The 22,012-nt window shown below is 39.1% G+C and overlaps 2 protein-coding genes and 1 long non-coding RNA gene across 9 annotated transcripts in view; 1 reads left to right on the top strand and 2 right to left on the bottom strand.

The window, feature by feature from the left end:
* lrmda (leucine rich melanocyte differentiation associated) overlaps positions 1-8,372 on the bottom strand; it is a 795,236-nt gene extending 786,864 nt beyond the window's left edge. The window contains exon 1 of the mRNA XM_048616297.1: positions 8,143-8,372. Within this exon, the coding sequence (XP_048472254.1) occupies positions 8,143-8,184 (42 nt within the window). The 5' untranslated portion in view covers positions 8,185-8,372. The remainder of the gene's footprint in view (positions 1-8,142) is intronic.
* A 3-nt stretch (positions 8,373-8,375) lies between these two features.
* Positions 8,376-18,996, top strand: znf503 (zinc finger protein 503). Of its 7 annotated transcripts, none has more exons than XM_048616293.1 (4): positions 8,376-8,443; positions 8,677-8,842; positions 14,548-14,755; positions 15,152-18,995. In XM_048616293.1, the coding sequence occupies exons 3-4, from the start codon at positions 14,675-14,677 to the stop codon at positions 16,613-16,615; spliced, it is 1,545 nt and encodes a 514-aa protein (XP_048472250.1). In that variant the 5' UTR covers positions 8,376-8,443; positions 8,677-8,842; positions 14,548-14,674; the 3' UTR covers positions 16,616-18,995. The 7 variants fall into 7 exon arrangements, with proteins under 7 accessions (XP_048472250.1, XP_020389945.1, XP_048472249.1 ...); XM_020534356.2 differs by having other exon boundaries at positions 8,677-8,872; XM_048616292.1 differs by having other exon boundaries at positions 8,677-8,927.
* LOC125486855 lies at positions 11,510-12,765 on the bottom strand. Its single transcript, XR_007265473.1, has 3 exons — positions 12,347-12,765; positions 11,726-11,888; positions 11,510-11,622 (listed from the first exon to the last, which is right to left on the bottom strand). It is a non-coding gene; the product is annotated as an uncharacterized LOC125486855 (long non-coding RNA).
* Positions 18,997-22,012: the final 3,016 nt, after the last annotated feature.

The following is a 22,012-nucleotide window of genomic DNA, read 5'->3' as shown; positions in this document are numbered from 1 at the left end:
TGAATTTTGAAAGGATTGCCAAGTTTACCTACTGTGTGCAATCATTTCCATTTTATTGCTTTCTTTTCTAAAACACCAAATCACTTATCAGTTCTTGTCATTAACTAAAAGCAAAACGTGTGGGTATTTTCTTCAAAATAACAGAATTAAACAAAAACAGTAAACGTTTTTATAAAAGTAGTTGAATGGTAATAAATGTCAAAATTACTTTATGCTTTGAATATTTGCTAAGAAAATACAGTAGCATGAAAATTGATAAAGAAGATGGATATTATGTAATTCACTTCAAACAAAAATTTATTTCAGACACTTCCTTCCATTAAACTGTTCTCTAACAGCTTCTTGGTCCGTGGAATCTGATAGATTTAATATATATTAAATCCAGCTGTGGAATCCACTTAGTCATTTTGAGGGGGCAGATCCTATCACAAATAATGTAAAAACAGTCCTGCATGCACAGACCATGGTATTTAACTGTTTCTGACTTCTATGTGTTCCCCAAAGATTGAGGAGATCCAGGTTATGATTCAGGAATTTTTCCAGATACTTTCCCATGCCAAGCACAAAGACTACTTTTACAGGCAGACCTACACTTTCTATAAGCACAAATGTACCTCTATATATAAAGTAATCTTGGAGGTAAAGTGTTCAAAGTGAATAATAAGCCCATTTAGCTTTTACAGGTTTAGCTCCAAATCTCTCCAAGAAAAGGGCAGCCCATAACTAAAAAAAAACTTAATTCAGATGACAACTAGCAATCCAGTTTACTGATGGAAGTACAGAACATAAAAACAAACCAATAAATTAGACTATTTCGCACTTAAATAACACAATCCATGACCATCGGAAGGGGGTTGTATAGTGGTAATAGCATTGGACTAGTAATCCAGAACCTTAGGCTACTGTTCTGTAGACATGGGTTTGATTGGCAGATTGTGAAACTTGAATCCAATAAAAATCTGGAATACAAAGCTAGTCTAATGCCAACCATGTAATCATTGTCAATTGTCAAAAAAACCTACCTGGTTCACTAATGTCCTGTAGGGAAGGAAATCTGCTGTCCTTACCAGCTCCAGAATTAATCAGAATTAATCAATTTGGTTGACTCTTAACTGACCTCTGGGTAATTAGGAATGGGCAAAAACAGAGGCCTACCCAGTGACACCCAAAGTCCATGAATGAATAAATAAAGTTATACTTTTACTCTGGCCTAATGTCAGTGCTTTCATGTAAAATCAGATCAAAGAGTTTCATTTGTCCCAGAATGTTAACCTGATGGCAAAGCAGAGATTTACAGATGAATCCTTGAACCCTGATCACACCTCAGCTTTACAGTTTAAAAATATTTGGAGATAGAAAGATTTAAAAAAGAAAGATAGAGTTACCAATCAAATGACTATATAGTTTTTCTTCATCGGTCCTAAGATGTTCCTGTTTGCACAAGTTAAAGTAAGTTTCACAAATTAAGGGTGTCAGCCTTCCCCAGTGGTCTGGTCAGTATCGTTCATGACAACCATTTTGGATACTGGTTAAGCAATTCAACTAATGAGGGTCAGACATTCCACTTTGAAAAAACTTCAATTGACAAATCAATGCACATCTGCTTCAATACAGAAAAATGACATGCCCTTGGACAACATGAAACAAAAAGCTTCAAAATATATCACAACAGAGCCATGCTTTGCATAAGTAAGTTGAATAATAATATGTATTAAAAGATACCACAGCTTGTACATGAATGACAATTCCAACATTTGTATCAGGATCACATCTGCTGGTACTCAAATAGTAACTGTCAAAATAGGCAGGTCAGAGATAACAACAAGTTACCTTGACCCCAGTGTCACTAGAGGTTGGAGGGCAGCTACTGGAGTCAGGCCTCAATCTCCCAAAGCTGCGTTTGGAAAAATGATTGACTATCCTGTTTTGCAATTTTTCTAAAAAAAGGAGTCACAGTCATACAGTGTGGAAACAGACCCTTCAGTCCAACCAGTCCACACCAACCATGTTATCAAACTATGTGCTTGGCCCATATACCCCCAAACCTTTCCTATTCATGAAAGTCTTCAAACATTGCAATTGTACCTGCATCCACCACTTTCTCTGGCAGTTCATTCCACACACGAACCGCCATGTTTTTTAAAAAAAAAAAGTTTGCCCCTCAGGTCCTTTTTAAATCTTTCCCCTCTCTCCTTAAAAATATGCCCCCTAGTTTTGAACTTCCCCACCTTAGGGAAAAGACCCTTGTTATTCACCTTACCCATGCCCCTCATGATTTTATAAACCTCAAAGCTCACCCCTCAACCTCCTACACTCCAGTGGAGAAAAAGTCCCAGCTTCTCCAGTCTACCTTTATAACTCAAACATTCCATTCCCAGCAACATCCTGGTGAACCTTTTCTGAAACATCTCCAGTTTAATGTAGCAATGTCCTTCCAGTCGTATTAATTATCTTCAGGGCAGCTCCCTAGCCTCAATGATTTTGAGCACCAGGTATACATCAACACAACAGCCAACCAGGATCTAACCTATGCCTCCATCTGACTGAGGTAAGTGAGTAGGATTCAATGGGGAACCCCATCTGATCTGTAACAAGGTCTCATATTTGGAAGGAAAAAAAAATCATGTTTTCATTCCTCAGTACCTTATGAAAAAACGTAAGTACTGGGATAAAAACAGAATATGATGGAAATATTCAGATCAGGCAGCATCTGTGGAATAAAAGACGTAATGTTTCAGATTGATCATCTTTCTCAGAGATGCCAAGGTATCTGGGTATCTTAGTGCACAATTCATAAAACGTTAGTATGTATGTACAGCAAGTTATTAAGAAAGCTAAAACAGCACCATCTCTTATTGTGATAGTAACTGAAAACAAAAGTAGGAGGTTGTACTTCAATTACACAGGACGTTGATGGGATCTCATTGCATGTACGGTATTGATGGCTTTTTTTAAAGTAAGGATATAAATACTTCAGAAGCAGTTCAGAGAAGGTTTACTGGACTAATACATGGAATGGGTGGGTTGTCTTTGGGGAAAGGTTGGACAGTCTAGGTTTTTATCTAGGCTTAGAAAACTTCAAAAAAATGGAGGCATCTTGATTGAAACATTACGATTCTGAGGAGACGTCATCAGGTGGATCTGGAAAGGAAGTTCCTTCCTGGCGGAGAATCTAGCACAAATGATTAGTGTTTAAAACTAAAGGGTCGCATATTTAATAGTATGGGGAGAAATATTTTCCCAGAGGTTGTGAGACTTCAGCATTCTCTTCCTGAAAAAAAAAACCAGTGAAGCAGACTCTTTTTTACAAAACGGGGGTAAATAGATTTTTGATAAACAAGTGAGTGAAAAGTTAGTCAGGGATAGGTGGAAATGTGGAGTAATCAGCCATGATCATATTAAATGGCGAAGCAAACTCAAGAGACCAATTGGTCTAATTTTGCTCCTAATTTCAATGTTCTTTTATGTCCCTAGGTTTTTTTTGGGCAGGAGTGAAAGCAACATAGGACCATCAACGTGAAATGATAAATTTTCTTCAAGGTGGTGTAAGAAAAATAGCATGAAAAATCAAGAAAAAAAATCAGTCCCTTAAATGTCAAGAAAATGTTTTCCATTTTCCCCTTAGATTTGAACACAGAGTTCAAACCTGAATCTCATTAATAAATAGCAAAATTAATTTGTGAAATTGCATCTCATTACTAGCAAATTTTGCTTAATTTCTACACAATTTTCAATTCTCCACTCCTTCCCTGAGAAACTAGACAAGGCCAATTCCCAACGTGAAAGCCAGAGCTGTTTCTTTGCCTCTCCAGGCCTCCCAGTCATTCTACCTTCAACACCATTTCCCTGCATGGTATATGGACATAGTCCTCTTCCACTCTTCATCCACACAAGAGAGCATCACTTAGCCACCAGCCTCAAGATCATTGTGACTGCTTTTGGACAAACTCTCACGCCACTTCAGCCCTTCACGTTGGAGCTCAGGAACATACAACATATGCTTCTGCCAGGTCACTGGGTGCAGGGACACACGTGCATCTCATACATGTACACAATACACATTTATTAGCTAACTTTCTCACTACTCAATCACTTTGCACTGCCTTGGTGGCTGCCAGGCTCTCTAGTTTGCATTTCTTTTGCAACTTGTCATCGTTCAAAGTACTCAATGATCAAGGAAGCAGCACCATGCTACTACAATATCACACCTACAGCATATAACAGCAGCTTACATGGTAAACATATTGCACATGCTTCAAACAAGTACCCACATCTGAACGTCCAATGGCACCAGTCAATAATGTGACACAGTTTAAGGATCGCTAGTGTCTGCGTGCCTTCACGGCCAAGGAGCCAATTGCTTGCGACAATTAAGCAATGCTCGGCTGTTACATCTTTCATCCATGAGATGTTTGAAGAGGCCCCACATATCACAAGTGGGTGCAAATTCACCAGGTCTGACAGCTATGAAGAGACTATGAACTGGCATTTTGAGAGTGAAAGTGAATGCATAAAGCTACAAGATTACTTACAATGAAGTATCACCTGAGCCACCTACGTGCCCTCGCAGGTTTTTGGTTTTCTTTCCCTCAACTTTGTCTAAGTGCAGTCCTGAAATCTGTAGCGAGGGTGGAGGGTGCCTTTCTCGTTAGCCTTGTTGGACTGGAACACTGGCTGGTTGTCCCCAGGGACATTTGTGCCTAGAAGGCCCGGACCCACTAAGTTTGCTCTGCCTAGATACAGGCTTATCTTTTCAAGCTTGGGCTTCTGTTGACTTCAGTATCACAGGCAGGAAGGGGAAGGGGCCAAGCACCTCGGGAGTATCCATGAAAGGAAGACTTTTGGGGTCCCGTGTGTGGCTGCCCCTCCAAGTGGGTGCTTATGGCACTGCTCAGAGCAAAGGCACCTGGAGAGAGATTGAAATCCCTTGTCCTTCTCTCACCCTGCCATTGATTGTAAGCATCTACAGTCACAGCAATAGAGCGTAGGTTTGTGCATGTATCCAGCAGACAGTGTTCTACCCCTGGATCTCCTTGACACTAGCCAACTTATCTATAGAGGAGACCAGACACACAGGCAGGAGTTAGCACAGAACTTATGTTTTCTGTAGATGATTTCATCCTTCGATCTAGTTTACCAACTGCCTTTGAACTGCCGTTGGTTGATGTTCTGAAGTGCTTCTGTGCATTTTGACGAGGTCATTGATGGGCAAAATCATGGGACTTTCTTCTTGAGACTGATCAGGTGCTTGATCTCTAGCAGTCGTCCAGTTGACAAAGACCTGGATTTTTCTTTTTTTCCCCTTGACAAGCTGTAAGAGGTGCATTGGTGATATGATCACCAGATTGTGCTCCACAGTCTCATCTAGAAATAAAATCCATGTATGTAAAAAGTTCTGTGCAGAAGAAAGCCTCACTGGTGCAGCCCTTGAGTTGGTGATAAAGCAGAGGGTCAGCGAGGTTAGTATCTTCTTTAGGGTGGCTCACTGGGTTCCACTAGTGTCTGCGTAAGAGGAGAGAATTAGTTGTGTAAAAGGGCTAAACACTTGTGCAGTTTAAGAGTGTTAGCACTGGTATTAATGGCACAACAATGTAGCACAGCACAGTGAAGCTTAGATGGCTGGCTGCTCATTCCCACATTAATGGTCACCTTCTTTTAAAACATTTTTCCTCATATGGAGTAAGGAGACTAACTTCTGCTATCCTACTGCCAGTCTTCACGTTCTGTCTATTTATGATTTTTTTAAACCACAATGACAAAGGAAGGAGTGAGTATGATATGGAAGAGAATGGGAGAGGTGTTTGTTGCAATTTGAGGTGAGGGAGATGGCGAGGTTCCCCTGCTGAACGAGTAGGAACTGCAGAGGGCTGGAAGAATAGTTGTTTGGGAGGATAAGATTGGTGAGAGCTAGTGAATGGACACGCCGATGCAATAATGATAGTTGTAGTCTAATAGCCTTGGTGAGAGACGTGTACAGTGGTAGGGTTAGAGTGAATACTGGTGGTCTTGTGACAATAAAGCAGCAGGTAGACATCTGCAGTTGCAGAGCGCAGGTTATTAACTTTCTTTCAGCACCACAGTATATAACGTTTGCCCTGATACACAGCACTGATTCTTGCTGCTATCTCTGTCCAGGTTGCCTGGTGGTCTGGAGGACACAGCACTGCCCTTCTTTGGGCCATCAGATCCACCAGGTCATTGTCTGCAAAATGCGATGTCACTTTCCATTACCGATCTGTTTTCACATTTACATTGTGCAGGATCGGCATAATGGTTAGCTCTTGTCTTGCAGCATCTGAAGTGCTGCGGAACTGGGATTTAAATATGGTACATGTGGCATGAATGTCACAAAGTCCCAGAAGGAACAAGTACTTCTGCCCCTCCTGCTAGACACTTCCATGAGCCAGGTACTGGATGCATGATTAATGAGCAGAATATTGTACGAGAAAAGTCGACATGGGTCAAGGTGAACTGCCTGCTGTGAATCTCACCGAAAAAATTCTTTGCCAAAAATGAAAAATTCAATCCATTAACGTAGTTTCTCTTCAAAGATGCTACCTAACATGCTAAGTATTCCCAGCCCTTTCTATTTCAATTGCCAGTGTTCACTGTATTATGTTTTAGTTTTAAAAGCAAAAGATGGGGTCTGGTATATCTTGGCTTTTGCCTATTTTCCAGGACTTCTACTGAATGCCAACCAAAATTACATCAGATTATGTCAAAGTCCTACATGTTTTCTGAATCAGAGCCCTAAAACAAATTGGGACTGAAATAATTACACTCAGGCCTCCATGTTTTTTCCAACGACTGGAGAAATTCACATTGTAAAACTGTTTTACTGATCAGTACCACTTGACAACAACCAGAAAATGTGTCTAAATCTAGCAACGAGACATTTGACAGTAAACTACAAAGATAATGCTGCTTCTGACATGTCCTTGGGAAAAGAAAACTCTGCTTCATTTCAGACTCTAAAGCAGTGTTGCATTGTTTACCACAAACCTCCATTTATAGTAGCACAAAAAGACCTTGTTTTTTAAAAAAACAAAAGTACACTGAAGTTGGAGAAAAACTATTAAAGCTTGTTCTTTGAAATCTACTGTACAAGCAACAAAGCTTAAAAATACTGATCTAACAGCCATAGCTCTATTAATATAGACCAGCTTCACTATATTCTCACACTTAGTAACTCCTTCAAGACAATTCCCTTGAAAGATAAACATATTGTTGGAAGTGGTTTATGTGGAACAGAGAAGGATAAAAGTAGAGATACTGAATTTAATCATATTTTAAATATTCATGACCAGAAACTAAATGAAGCAGTTCTCACCCCTACTACTGTTGTGCAGATTGTGTGGTTTCACTTGTTAGAACTACTTATACGTTCAACTTGAAAGAAACAATACCAAATGGACAAATGGGTAATGACTAGACAAATTAAAATATTTTGGCAACTAGACTTCACATGACAATGGCTTACACAACCACTACTAATCACATGAATGGTTTGCCCTACTTAATTACATTATTCCAGAAACCAATTCCAATGATTTCCATTCTAACATCAAACTCTTCCATGGGACTGCCTCATTCAGCCTTCATGGAATACATTCCAGCTGTTGATTATTCAATCCCCTAGCGAATATCTTAAACGTGTCCTTTTTGACACAGAACCTATGCTTTCTTGTAATACTACTTTGACATAATCAGAAAATTTTACAAATCAGGGAAATGCTTCCCCATTATAATGCAAATACTTAAATTAATTGTCTCAGATATTGACATGCTTTTCCTAGCAAAATGAACTATAAGAAGGTGCTTTCCCAAATGGAAGCGCATAATTCATTTTAATTGGATACTAAAGCTAAGGGGTTCTGCTTGTTCATATTGATTGGGTGAAACGTTAGTTCATAAACTCTTACAAGTGAATGGTTTACAATATAAAGACACTGCAGAATAGTATATGATTCTGCAGCTAGTCAGCTGACAAAGTCGTAAATCCCCGAGAAAATGTTGCAAACTAAAAATAACTGAAAATACAAAATATTAGATAGCGTAGTGTACGCACATGTGAAGTATTATAACAGAATGAGTCATTTTATTGTGTAAATAAAGGCAAATGCTTAAATACTTCACACTTACTTGAGTTCCATCAACAACGATGCCTAAATCGTTACTTGCCATCACTGACGTTCTAATTTCTAAAAAGTCTTAAATGTCGTTTGCTTTATTTTCACGACTATTCAAGCTGCCCAGCCACAATTCTCTATTTTATATACGGTTTGTTTGAAAGTACCACTATGCCGCAGCTACGACCTGCATATGTAAATATACAAGAGTACTACACTTCCGCACTCCTGTCAGCTGATTCGGAACGGAAGTCGGTGCCAAAACGTAGAAAAGGAGGAGCATAGGGACTTGGGAAGCAGCTTCCAATTACACTGTATGCAATTGTGGTACAATATGTTTTTGCAAAAACTGTGTATGGGAAGTTTGTTTAGCTGGAGAGATTTTTTTTCTCAAACGTCGAGTGCAACTTAAATGTGTAATTGTAGTTAGTCGATGCGACGTAAGATTTCTGATAATGGTTTGCTATGTAAAAAAGCCTCTCAAAAAAAGAATATTTGCATTTACCCACTGAGTCCAACTAATCTATCTTTCCTGTCATTTAAGTAGAAATCATGCAAGCATCTATGTAGAATGAACCATCAAACATCGTTTCCCCCTCCCACCTCCCACGAGAAAAAAGAAAAACTTCCCTTCCCGCCCCATCAGCGGAGCGCATGCGGAAGTCCGGCACTGCAGAGTACTGACCCAATCTCAGCTCCTACTAACTACTAATGTAAGCCTATTGCTCTGATATTTAACACAAGTAAGTCTGATACCTGGAATCTACTTCTCTTCATTGGTCCAGTTGTTTACAAATGGTAATTAAAATTTGAAGAATTAATACGATTTATCTTCTATAATGGGCAATTCGGATACAGCAACGACAGTGATGTCTTTGTAATAGATGGAATATGTTTACGTTATGTATGTTTCAGAATAGAATCGACATTAACATTGTTTATAAGCGATTATTAATAACCAGGTATGAATTTTGGTATTTATCCGTGTGCGAGAGATATTGTCAGCGTGCTTGTCAGGTCGCTATTGTAACTAGTCGCTTCCGTACCGCCCTGATGTCATATTGCTGCAGGTTACTGGTATAAAGATGAGTTGTCTTGGAAAGAGTGTTTTAATTTTTACCAAAAATTCAATCTTCTCGTGTAATCAGATGACAATTCTTCGATTTCTATATCCACATCTGGGTCATATTGAATACAGTCTGTTTTAGGTGCTACATATAAACCGTTGAAGCTGTACAGCAGTCACTTTACAGTTAAAAATGTTGATTGCTAAATTGTTTTATTTTCAAAAAAAATCTCGTTCTACAAACATCGGGCATACTAACTTGTTGTCATTTGTTTCCAGTAATAATTATATTTGCATGCAATGAGTGATTCATAAATATGTCAGAATATAAAATATAGGCACGTACTTCAAACTTTCTATTTAAAAATCATGAATTATAGCCACGAAAAATGTGTTCCCATTTAGGGTAATACGAAGTATTTGCTGTCTTGTACTGAGACCCATCTGTCATCTAGACAATAAAGAAAGCCGCTGTTACTTTTTCCCTGACGTTGAAAATTTATGGGCGCCCTACACTGCCCTAATAACTCAAGCATTGTGTCAACGTTTGACAGGCTTGCAGAAAAACAGCAACCCTGTTATCAATCAAACAACCCTTTGCATATTTTTAGCTGCGCTCTGATCTTCAAGACACGTTTATGTATGAATTATATCATTATGAATCATTCTACAGATTTACTGTAAGGCGGAACGTGATCTATCACGTCTTTCAAATCAACAAAAGATAGAAAGATTTTTAGTTTTCGCCATTTTACCATGTTTGACACTTGTGGAATAGTACACTGAAATGAACCTATTTTACAACGAACCCATTTCGCGGTGAAATCCGCGCTTTTACAATTCAATTTATAAAACAAAGTTTATTCTGCAGATTTGAATTTTAAAATATTCAAAGGAACCATCATCAAGTTTCCTTTGCTGCAGGTAATTACTTCAATGTATCAGTAAAACTCAGTCGCATGACATCCGGATCTTCACGCTTTCTATGATTCGCTTTATGCTTTATTTTGCAAATAATTATTTTAAAGCAGTTAAAATTTACTTCAATGTCGAAATACTTGCTCTCGCTCTCACGAAAAAGAATTGGTATGGATTAGGGTATGATAATTTTTCTTCAATACAGTTATCTGATCCGACTCTTTTAAAAAGATTTCTGAACAATAAAGACTGATTCTATTGTTAATGAAGAACGACTGTAAAATATAAAATTGCCATATTATTTTAAAGTTAACGGGGAATTTTGTTTGCGTTTTATCAAAAAGCTGTTGTTCGAAATAGCTAATATTCGGTAAGTATTCTACATTTATCAAAATTTTATGGCTTCAAATTATCAGACATCAACTAAATTATCTACAAATAAGGTTTTAATTAAATTTAAGTCTTATGAAAATAAACAAAACTTTTAAATATTAATTTTATAAAATTTTAAGAACATGGATGATTTTAAAAAAAACACAACTCTCCATTCCACCAATACCTGGTGCAGAAGTTTTCTTTCAACCGTCAGTCACAAGTCAATAATGAATCTTGAGAGGACAGAAGTCCTTCATTATGGTTAAGTACAAATTTTACCATTACTCTGATACTGGACAGGATATACAAGCTGCCGCTCGTCTACTAAAAAATTGTTCTAAGATTTTTATTGCCTATTAATAAGAAAGGGATACATTTTTCTTAGCTAAGTGTATTGTAATTAAATTGCATAATCAAAAGTAAAATCAATCTTTCATTATTGCTACAAAGTTTAAAACTTTACACAAGTAGATAAAATCAGGGACCACGGTAAGTGCATTTTCCACCTTTTACAGCTATTTAACTTCTTCGAAATAGTAAAAACTAATTTACATTTCACATGAACCAATTCTGTGACAATAAGAAATGCAAAACAAATAAGTATCGATGTATCTCACTGCCTGGACGGGCATAGACCTCCCCGCTGTGTGTACATTTGCTGCGCACTATAAATTAGAAAGTCAAATGAATTCACACCCAAATGTGTAATTTTGAAGATTAAATTTAATAAGAGTTCATCGTTCCAGAGCAGTATGAACCGTGTTAGCAGACTGTTAACTTTAGATCGATGCGAACGGGTAAACGCGCGATTGTCTGCCTTTCCACCTGTATATTAGTCATAAAATTAAATTCAGATTTGAGTCGTTTTCTCCATATTTTCCATGTTTATTTTGAAATGAACACTAACTCGTAATGTAATAAACTCTAAAGTCTAACTGGCTCCTGCTATCTGTGCCCGATATTGCTAAATTAATATTAATATTGCTAAATTAATTCAAAACAGTGCGCACCGTTAACTTGCCTTTCTCCATCTCATTTAAGACAAAGGGGTTCTTGCTGTTCCTTTAAAACCAACTTCGCTCCAATCCGCTTTCTGTTGAAATCCATCCCAGGATTTACAGGATCTGACCTGACCTGTCAAGCGGATTATCATACAGAGAGATTAATAGGGTAGGCGGGTTGCAATAATAATCGTTTTGTTTGATGTGACAAGTTTGATAGGCGTTGATTTACTTACAAACTGATAGGCTTTTAATTGAGCGTCTCCATCCAAGTTAGATGAAAGGAAGCCGCGGCATTTTGTGTCTGAAAAGCTGCCCAATTGCCCGGGAGTCTGAATACTTATTAGCCGGGTACGTGAACGGTCAAATACTTCTTTTTGAATGTATTGCTCAGTCTTTCTTTTTAAAAAAAAAGATAAATCCCTTATTCTGTGTAAAAATCGAATCGTGTTGACATGTCTGCCAATTGCTGATAAAGTAAAAAGTTGGACATTGTTTTAACAGTTGATGTTTTTAATTATCTTAGTCCTTGAATGCTTTTTTTTTCCCCTCTACCGTTAAACAATATAAATTCTAAAGGAGCTCCGGCGGTAAATCTTTTACTCTTACGTGCCAAGCACATCGTCTTGATTATGAAAAGAAACTTTTGCTTGTTCTTTTAAAAAAAATAACTTCGCCACAAAGATGGTGTCGCTGGCAAAAGAAATTTGAGATCCTAGCCAGACTATTCAGGTCACTTCCACTCAAGATTTATTTATTGTATTTTAGACGGATAATGTACAACTGATACTTCACGGTATTTCATTTCATTGTTTTATCTTAAACTTATAAATGTTGTGTTAATGAAAGTTGCCTACCGTGTATTTCGAAAAAAGCAGGTTATATATGTTTGTTAGGTTTCAATTTGGTTCGTTTTCCCTTTGCTCTAGTATTTAAGCATGCAGACCTAAATACTATTTAAGCTACGTAGCTTGCTCAGTCCTCCTTCACATCGAAGTGAACAAATCTCCAAAAAAAACTCTTCCCACAGTCGACTCCACCTAAAGCAATTAATCTTTTAGTATTTCTCACCGGGAGGCAGGACAAATACAACAAGAACAGATAGTCGTCTCTATGGTATAGTAAGGAAAACAGCTGTTCCAAGCAGTTAATGCAAATGAACACAAATGAAGGTACAGCGTTTCAATGTTTACTGCACTTCATCCATCAACCTGACGAGCCATTAAAAGGAAAGAACTGTTCTGCGCAGATCGAGTTTACTCCCACCACTTGGGAATTGTTCAGATCTCTCCCAACACCATTATACACCTGGACAAATTTGTTCTTCCTTTGCCAAATTATTTAAGTACGTTCTTTGTACATAGTAGTAAGTGGTGTTGTACTTTTCACTTATATTTTAAAAGGCTTAATTCATAGCAAAATCTGCGTTAACATTTTAAAGATATTATTATTTAAAAGGATATGACGCTAATTGCCATCATAAATTTGTTGTTTACCGTGTCATTCGGAGAAGACTATAGCTAAGTTTTTTTTTTGTTATATTCTCTGTGTAAAAGATTTTAAGCAAAACGCGTATAGTTTGAGAATTCTAATGCTGGACATTTCAAAACACTAAACTTATCAAATGTGCGCATTGTTTGTGTATTCTTCAATATTGTTAAAATAGTATTTTATTGAGAAGACAATTTGAGTGAAGTTCAGTCCGAATAGATAATCCACCTCATAAATTGCTAACGATCCCTCAGCACTTCCCATGTTCTTCACTTGTCAAACGTGTTTTTATCTCCAAGTGACCTTTTGTTAATGTTGTAGATTGTGTGGGCCACCATGTCGAGACCGGAAACAAAAGCAAAGATTGATTAGCACATACATTAGCCAGTGAAAAGAAGAAAACATCAAACAAAAGTCAAAATCTTACAACACTTTATAGTTTTTTTAAATTTAAAAACTTACAAAAAGTTTCACATTACGGAAGCCTAGTCTCACTTTCTGATAGACGTTTCTGCAATCGTTGATTTGTTTTTCTAAAGACAGTAAGGTGCTATATTTTGTGTGAAATTCCACGACAATAGTTTATGCGTGCATTATGAACCTTTTTTATAGTAGTGACTTTGATCAGACCGATCATTTGTTCTAGCTGTCAAGTTTAACATGTCAAGACTTTCAACATGTCAATCTTAATCTTTTTCAAACACCCCTACGTGTGACCATCGGATTGACTGATCGATGATACGATCTCAATAATGTGGTTTTGTTTGTAGTCTGCTGCTGCGGCCTGAAATAAGATTTCTTAATTTAAGATTTTTGAAAATGTTCTATTTCACAAAGAAGAAAAATTCAACAGGAAAGTAAGCGATTAATGCCAAGAAGTGAAGGTGTATAATTCGTTCGAGCGAATTGAAGTGCGGTGTAGTGCGTCCGCCTTTTGTTCGCATACAAATTGAGTTTACTCTGAGAACGATTTATTTCCCTAAATTGAATGCCTCTTTTCAAACGCCGTTCTTTTTCAAGTCACACCAGGCTTGTAATCAGCAACAAAAGCTGACATAAATCAACCTAGATTGACAGGACTGACAAATAACTGATTGATTGCGGTTGGGAAAATTGACAGTTGGGGGTGGGGGTGTTGAATTGAAAGCATGTGACATTGAGATCCTTCTCCGGATTGGCCTAATATCGTCACATGCTAGAGTCTAAAATTTCGCCTTCACACAATAACCAACAGACACACACAAAAAAAGTTAACATCACATCCCCTTGACCCTCCAATCACCTCGGGGTTCAGTGTTCATTGTGTGATTTGATTGGAAGGCGGCAAAGGCTTTAATCTTAAAGTAATTCGGTGTTTGAAGTGTTGACGGCCAGATTGTGTGTTGCATGTTGTGTTGTGTGTAGCAAAGCGGTCGTGCTGCTTGTCTGATGAGCGCCGTGCAGGATTTGGGCAGGGTCTCCAGTACCGTGAGTGAAAGCAACCACAGCGTCCTCGAACGGCACAGTCCTTCTTGGAGTGTTGGTTCAGTTAGGTCATGATTACATCGCCTTCCGTCTCTACCCACAGAATTACAGCGAGTGAAATCAGCAATAACAGCAGCAGGGGAAATAGTAATAGCAAACCTTTCTACCACTCCGTACCTCCCTCAGACCCTTCAAGACAAGCTAATCGTCTTCCTATCAAGGTTTTGAAAATGCTTACGGCTCGCACCGGACACATTTTGCATCCCGAGTATTTGCAGCCTTTACCATCTACACCCGTAAGTCCCATCGAGGTACGTTACTTATGTTTTCGTTATACATTACTATGTTTTATGTAACCTATGCATTATATAACGTTTACATGGAAACACGAAAGTTAGTGATTTTCCACACTACTGTACCTTTCTTATCCGTCGATCCTTTCGTAACAAACGATCCTAACAACGTTACATTCGATTTGAACACGACTGGGGTTACACTTAACCCATTACGGTTACTGCAGTTAAGGTTATTTTTAAAAGATTATTTAATAGGGTACATAGTTACAGCATTGTTTTTAACACAGAATTATCGACAACTTACAACTAAACAATGAATTTCCTATTACTAACAGATGAAAGTTACGAAGTATACGTTATAATAGCCACGAACGCAAACATTTCTTCATTTATTATTTAATTTTGTTGTAGCTTGATGCGAAGAAGAGTCCTTTGGCACTTTTGGCTCAAACATGTTCTCAGATTGGGAAGCCGGACCCCCCTCCATCTTCAAAGCTAACTTCTGTTACGTCAAATGGTACAAGTGACAAAGATTCCGGAAAACCTACTCCTTTGAAACTTAGCGACATTGGTGTAGAAGACAAATCGAGTTTTAAACCATATTCCAAACACGCTGAGAAGAAGGATTCCAGTTCCTCCGGCTCTTCCAGCGTTTCTGCGGAAAAGTCTGGTTTCCGTGTGCCTAGCGCCACCTGCCAACCATTCACACCAAGGACAGGCAGTCCAAATTCCAGCACTTCTTCACCGATGCCACCCGAGGGCAAAGGCAATGACAGTCAGGAAAAGAAAGAAATGGACACCGTAAAAAACAGCTCCACAGACAATTCCACGACAACTAGCGTCAGCCACAACCGGATTAGTGTCAGTTGTGCTGGGATAAATGTGGAAGTGAACCAGCACCAGGAGACTTCAGTGTCAAAACCCATTATTTCGGAAACTTCCGCTCTAAGTTCTGGACTTGTTGCCCCGGTTTCACCGTATAAGCCCGGACAAACTGTCTTTCCTTTGCCTCCAGCTAGCATGACCTACCCAGGCACCCTGGGAGCGTACGCCGGCTATCCGCATCAGTTTGTGCCACATGGCGTCAGCTTGGATCATGCCAAATCCAGTCTGGTCGGAGCGGCACAGCTGGCAAGTTCTTTGGGTTGTGGCCTCTCCAGTAAATCCACCGGTTCCAGCCCATTAGCCGGTGCCTCTCCACCCTCCATGATGACGGCCAGCCTTTGCAGAGATCCTTATTGTCTCAGTTATCACTGCGCTGCTCACCTTGCCGGGGCAGCAAACAATTCTTGCACCCATGATCCTACAACTTTGAAGTCTGGATACCCTCTGGTTTACCCCTCGCATCCACTACATGCCGTTCACACGTCCATGTCCAGCAACGCTGGGACGCCAACCCTCGCGGGACACCATTTGTACCCATATGGCTTCATGCTACCTAACGACCCCCAGCCTCACGTCTGTAATTGGGTCTCCGCCAATGGACCATGCGACAAGCGATTTTGCACCTCGGAGGAACTGCTCAACCACTTGCGGACGCACACTGCTTTCTCCGGGACTGATAAGCTCATGGCCGGCTACCAAAATTCGTCTCTGGGCAGCGCGGCGGCGGCGGCAGCTGCAGCAGCTGTGGCGTGTCATATGCACCTCCCACCGACAGGGGCGCCTGGAAGCCCAGGTGGTCTCACACTAAGGAGCCCTCATGCTTTAGGACTGAGCAGTAGGTATCACCCGTACACCAAGAGTCCCCTGCCGACCCATGGAGCTCCAGGGCCGGTTACCACTCTACCAGTGCCGGCAACAGGACACTATTACTCTCCATACGCACTCTACAGCCAGAGGTTAACCACAGCTTCAGCACTGGGCTATCAGTGAGCTCAGATATTCGAAGCTGCAATATGCATTGCGATGAAGGCTTATGTGGGTCCAATTTCAAAACCGTCAGGAATTCTTTTTAAATGTTGACCTAATTTCCTTCTGTTAAAATAATACAATCTGATTTTTTTTAAATGTCATGAAACCAGACATCTATCCGAAAGATGAACCGATTAATGTATACGTAAAAATCCATTGAATTGTTTTGAAAATTAATAAATGTAAATAGTTTTTTTTTCTTTGAAAGTTTTGAAATGCAATCCAGGTAGTCTCTCACAAAGCAGATTGCAGTATAATGGACCTTTTTTGATGGTGTTCATCAATGGACGGGTTCCGTGAACGCTGTATTTATTTATGTTAGCTTCAAGCGGGGGAAAAACATAACAAAGTGCATTACTTAAAAAAAAAACCATAGGTAACGTGGAACAGTGTAGAAAAATAGGGATTTTCCGGAATTTCTTTTCAATTGCTATGATTGTATTGTACGTTCTTAATTTAATGTCTCTTGGAAAAAATTTACATGCATGTTTGTTACTAAATTCCAACTTGTCATTATAATTTCAAATTGCAATTATTTTTAAGGTGTACCATGGAAAGAGAATTGGTATTTTTTGTATGTATTCTGGAAATAAGAAGCAGTGCTATTCAAAAATATGACCGTCTTATTTTGTTATTAAATGAATACTTGATTACAAATTGTAACTTCCGTTCGCATTATATAGGTTTTCAAGTGCAGTTTTGCTACTTTTAAAAAATGCTTCCCATTTCTATGATTATGCCAGGTTCTTTCCCCCCCCCAAGCAGTGTTGCATTGCTAACCAGGGCAACTTTTGAGGAGGGAAACATAAGTTTCTAATGTTTCTTAATTTTTTTTTTAAAAAATCCTGTCATTTTCCTACAGCTGTTAACCTCTTAGAATGCATGTTCCACAGTTAGAAACTTAGAGGTCACTTAACAGTTTTAATGAAAAGTATTTCCCTCTGAGAAATTGCAAAATCATCACATACACTTCCACCACAGCGGCACAAATTATTCGACTACTGTATACACACTAATTGTTGTTTAAAACATTGGAATACAAATAGGCCTGTTTTTTTAAACATTTACTGTAAGTTTATTAGCTCTGAATACATTTTGGTTATAATACCAATTATTCAAACGTTGTTCCGGAGGGCTAGATGAAAACAAATGCCCGAAAGAGATCGACCAACGTAGTACTGCAAAGACCCATCACTTTTCATAATAGTTGTAAATATTTTTCACCTTGTTAGCCCTTGGTATCTGAATTAAATTTTCATAAATCTGACGCAGGAGAGTGGACGTACAAAATTATACACAGAATCACGTTAATCGAGGATTCATATTTTCAAGTTTCAGGAATTTGTCCAGTTAGCGGCAACCAAGCCCCGCTAAGTCATCTCTCTTTGAACTCAATCCTATTACAAATAGCTTCTTGCCCTGCTCTAAATAATATGTTTGTCTTATTCGAAATCAGGATGTTTGAACATATTGTTTCTTAATGTTTTTTAAAAATCTGCTTTTACAAATTAACCAACGGTAAACAAACGTAAATTGCACGTAAAGCTTTCAGGTTTTAAAAAAAACTAAATGTTAAATCATAATTTTCTATTAGATTTATTAAAATAAGGTCTCTGCAAACGATACTATGAAAAGTTAAAAGTAGTGTAATTCCAAGAAATGTACGTAAAAGGGTAAATGAATTGACGTACACTACAAATTGAGGTACTAAACATTCTTAGTGGATTAACATGGACTCAAACCCAAAATAAATATTTCTTTAAAAAAAGTTTGATGGGTGTTTAACGATGTATGTACTTTAGAGTATAGTCCGACTACACACTTTTGAAATAATTTTAAAAGTGACAAATATTTACACCTGGGGTATTGGGCGTGTCCGAGCATCATATTCGTGGAATTAAAATGAACTAAAGAAGCGTTATCATGACAGTAACAAAATTTTTCTTTTATACATTAAACGATTCTGAACATATTTTCATCACTTTTGAGTGCTGCTTTTTTTTTTAACCTTAAAGAACGGTGAAACGGCACCGTATAAATAGCGGTATCCTCGATATCTTTAAAATGTCCATCTTCATACATTTGTTAGCTCGTCAATACCGGTAGGTCGGTCTTCTCTACGGCTTTGTTTCCCAGTAAAATAGGTGGTACAAACACATTCCTATGATAAAAGCATTGTGAAACATAATCACTGTTAAAAGTTGTTTTCCTGTGGGGGAAATATGTTAATTGTTGCAGAACTTGTGAGATCTAATTAGACCAATTAACAGGAAAAATGTATTTTTCTTCTGGCTCTGACCCTTCTTCGAGACTTATTATTCAGAACGTTTGGTTGACTCAATGTCACCAGCTTTTGGTTCTAAATCGTTTTTGTTATTCCTTGAAATGTGCGTGATTATGCTTGTTTTACTCCGTTAGAATATTAAATGCGTGCGATATTCGTTTTGGCCTTCTCATTCAAATTGTCATTGGTTTAGATTAGTGTAGTGGATTATGCATGATTCTTTTAGTTAATCTTTTTGAATAGTTTGATGTTGCGACCATCCAAGTCTTGTTCAAAGACCCATTTGGTGTCTTAAGGGCTTTGTGCTTTCAGCCCGAAAAAATAGCTCTGTTAGCAGCAGGGCCTCTCATACACATAGCGAGATTATTGAGGTTATTGGGCAATGCGAGTTGATTTTCTTATGCACTTTTTTTTGAGGTCGACGGCTATAGATAGCAAAAGGGAGAGAGTGTGAATGGTGTGAGTGCGCGGGTTTTTCTGCGTTTCTTCTTGGATTTGTTGCCATCAGGCGCGATGCTTCCTCAGAGCTGACAGCAGCCGCTGGTCGCCGTCACCGGCACGGAATCGATCAGCGAGCACAGCCGCCTCAGAAAGACAACCAGCAGAAAGGGCAAATCACATCAAAAGACAGGCTGCAAACTCGCACCAGCATTGCCCAAAGATTCAGGTCGGCAACCTCGACAGGTTCACTTCAACACATGCAATGCAATCGGTGCAACGCAGCGAAGGCTGCACTAGGTGTACCAGCGGCCAGAGCGCACCGAATAAATCCTCAAGGCAGGGGGAGGGGGAGTGGGAGGGGGAAGCAGCTCCAGAAGGTGCACCCAAAACAGGTAGGCGCCCTTCTATTCCCCGTGGACCACTAGAAGGCTTTGCAGCCACAGGTTTTCCAACGTCAAGCGCCTCGCAAAATTCAAATTCCAAACATAGTCAAACACACCGTTCAACAGATGTTTATCTACAAAACCGTAAACTTGAAATGAAGCCACACAACAGTGGCGTCTCAAAAAAAACAAAAAAAAACTTAAATTCTCACAACCATTGACAATTCCCAGCTTAATGTTACAGAAAGAAGCGAGAATGAATGCAATACACTCCGCGCATTGATCGGGGAGAGTGTAACAGGAGGCAACTTAAAACAGGGATTGCCTTGCGGTCGCTTTGATCTGGGAGATAACATCCTCTGATATCTCGCTATACGGGTCAGCGAAGTGAATAAAGACAGAGAAGTGTTTCACCGGAAGGGAGCTGCTCATCTGAGCTGATTTACACGCGTTGTTGTGGAGGAACTCGAACGTCTCCACAATGCTCTGACAACGCGTTAAATGAATTTACAGGGCACTGACACCACTCGTCCCCAAAACTTGCGGGCAAACTCAGCACCTTGTCCACACCGTACAGACCTCGCGGCGGGGGGGGGAAGAGTTGAGGGAAAGAAGAAACAAAATAAAACGCTAATCTTGTGTAAACAGTAGTTAACGTTTATATCTTAGAAGACGTAAACTGGGCGCAAAATGCGCTGCAAAAATCAGAGAATGGCTCTAAAACCAATAGACCACATGGGTTCACTCTAGCAGTAATCTGGAGACCAAAATATGCCAAAGACGTTTCTACTTTTTATATCTAAAAGGGGACAGGCTAGTAAACATTGTCACCATTATTATAACAATCGTGCTTTTAAATAAGCACCACACAGTCGAGGCTTAGCTTTTCCACCATCACGACCGAAACTATATTATTTCAATCTACGAACTTAACTCGAAGTGAGTAAAATGGGTTAAGTAAATGAAGCAGATTCCCTTGCAAACTTGTCATCAAGGATAAGTTATATTTTGCTTTGAAGAACAGGCAAGACCATTTTTGTTCCTCTGACACAAAATGCTTCATATTTTGCTCAAGTCTCTAGTCTCTGGCAGGGTCTTCCTCACCCCGGACTCCTGAAACAGCAACAAGGTGAACAGAAAACTAAATTCGAGCCATTAATTATATGAACCAACTTTTCCATGTGTTTTTTTTCTCTGGAACCATTAACCATTGTGTTTTCAATATATTAACCAAATATCATATTGACAATGACAGGCTCTTATTAGAAAAAGCACAGCAACTGCAATCGCTTAATTTGTTCCCAAAGGTGAACAGACAGTGTTTAATTTGGAAAACCGTCTTTTATTTCTTTTTGAACCACAGTTAAGACGTTGTACCTGGTTTTCCTTCCGTTGATCTCAACGATTGAAATGCTCCTCCATTCATGTCGTTGCTAAGTCAGTATTCTAGGATATTGCATTTGTTAAAAATACACTGAATGTCTATAATTTGCCATGTTCAACAATTCCAAAGACCTCCGTGTACTGGCAGGTGACTACCAAAATGCAACAGTCTCATTCCTTACTTCATTGTACGACGCCGTATCCTTCAATCATCACCGCTCCAATTCTTAGCTCAATTTTGGTTTTCAATGTTTGTATTGTATTACATTTTCCTAATCTCTTCTGTACTGGCCATTAGCCAAGTCCACAAAGAATGGCCACGATCAAGTGGTCCAGTCAGTAGTTAAACCCGAGTTAACAGATGGCCATTGTTCGACAGGGCGTCAGCCCTAACTATTAATACACAATGACCGTTAGAGCGGTTAAACTAAAAAAAGGTCAATGGCGCGAGAAGCAAGAGCAAAGCGGGCGCGCGGCTGGCTTTAGTTGCACGTGGTGCCAGCTGCAGGTGTTAAATGGGCGCGCGGCCGACTTTAGGAGCACGTGGTGCCAGCTGCAGGTGTTAAATGGGCGCGCGGTTGGCTTTAGGAGCATCTTGTGCATGCTATAAGTGCGCAATGGACGATAACTGAAAATTAGCTCTGCCTCGGGTGCCCGAATGTCGCAGGTCCTGGATTTTAAAAATCTAGGGACTTTAAGCAATGTTTACTTCTTTGCCTCATTAAAAATAAACGATAACTAGGCCCTAACATCTCCCCAGTTAAGGATGCAAGGAAGACAGGTTTGGGCAAAATTGCACTCTCTCCGAATGGTAAGTCGTTCCACAATTTATTTAGCAGCATGATTAAAATAATAAAACGTCACTAG

The sequence above is a fragment of the Rhincodon typus genome, chromosome 34 (assembly GCF_021869965.1).
Source record: "Rhincodon typus isolate 14 chromosome 34, sRhiTyp1.1, whole genome shotgun sequence".
NCBI lineage: Eukaryota > Metazoa > Chordata > Chondrichthyes > Orectolobiformes > Rhincodontidae > Rhincodon > Rhincodon typus.
The sequence above is the reverse complement of the archived record's forward strand: the minus strand, read 5'-3'. Positions and strand labels throughout refer to the sequence as shown.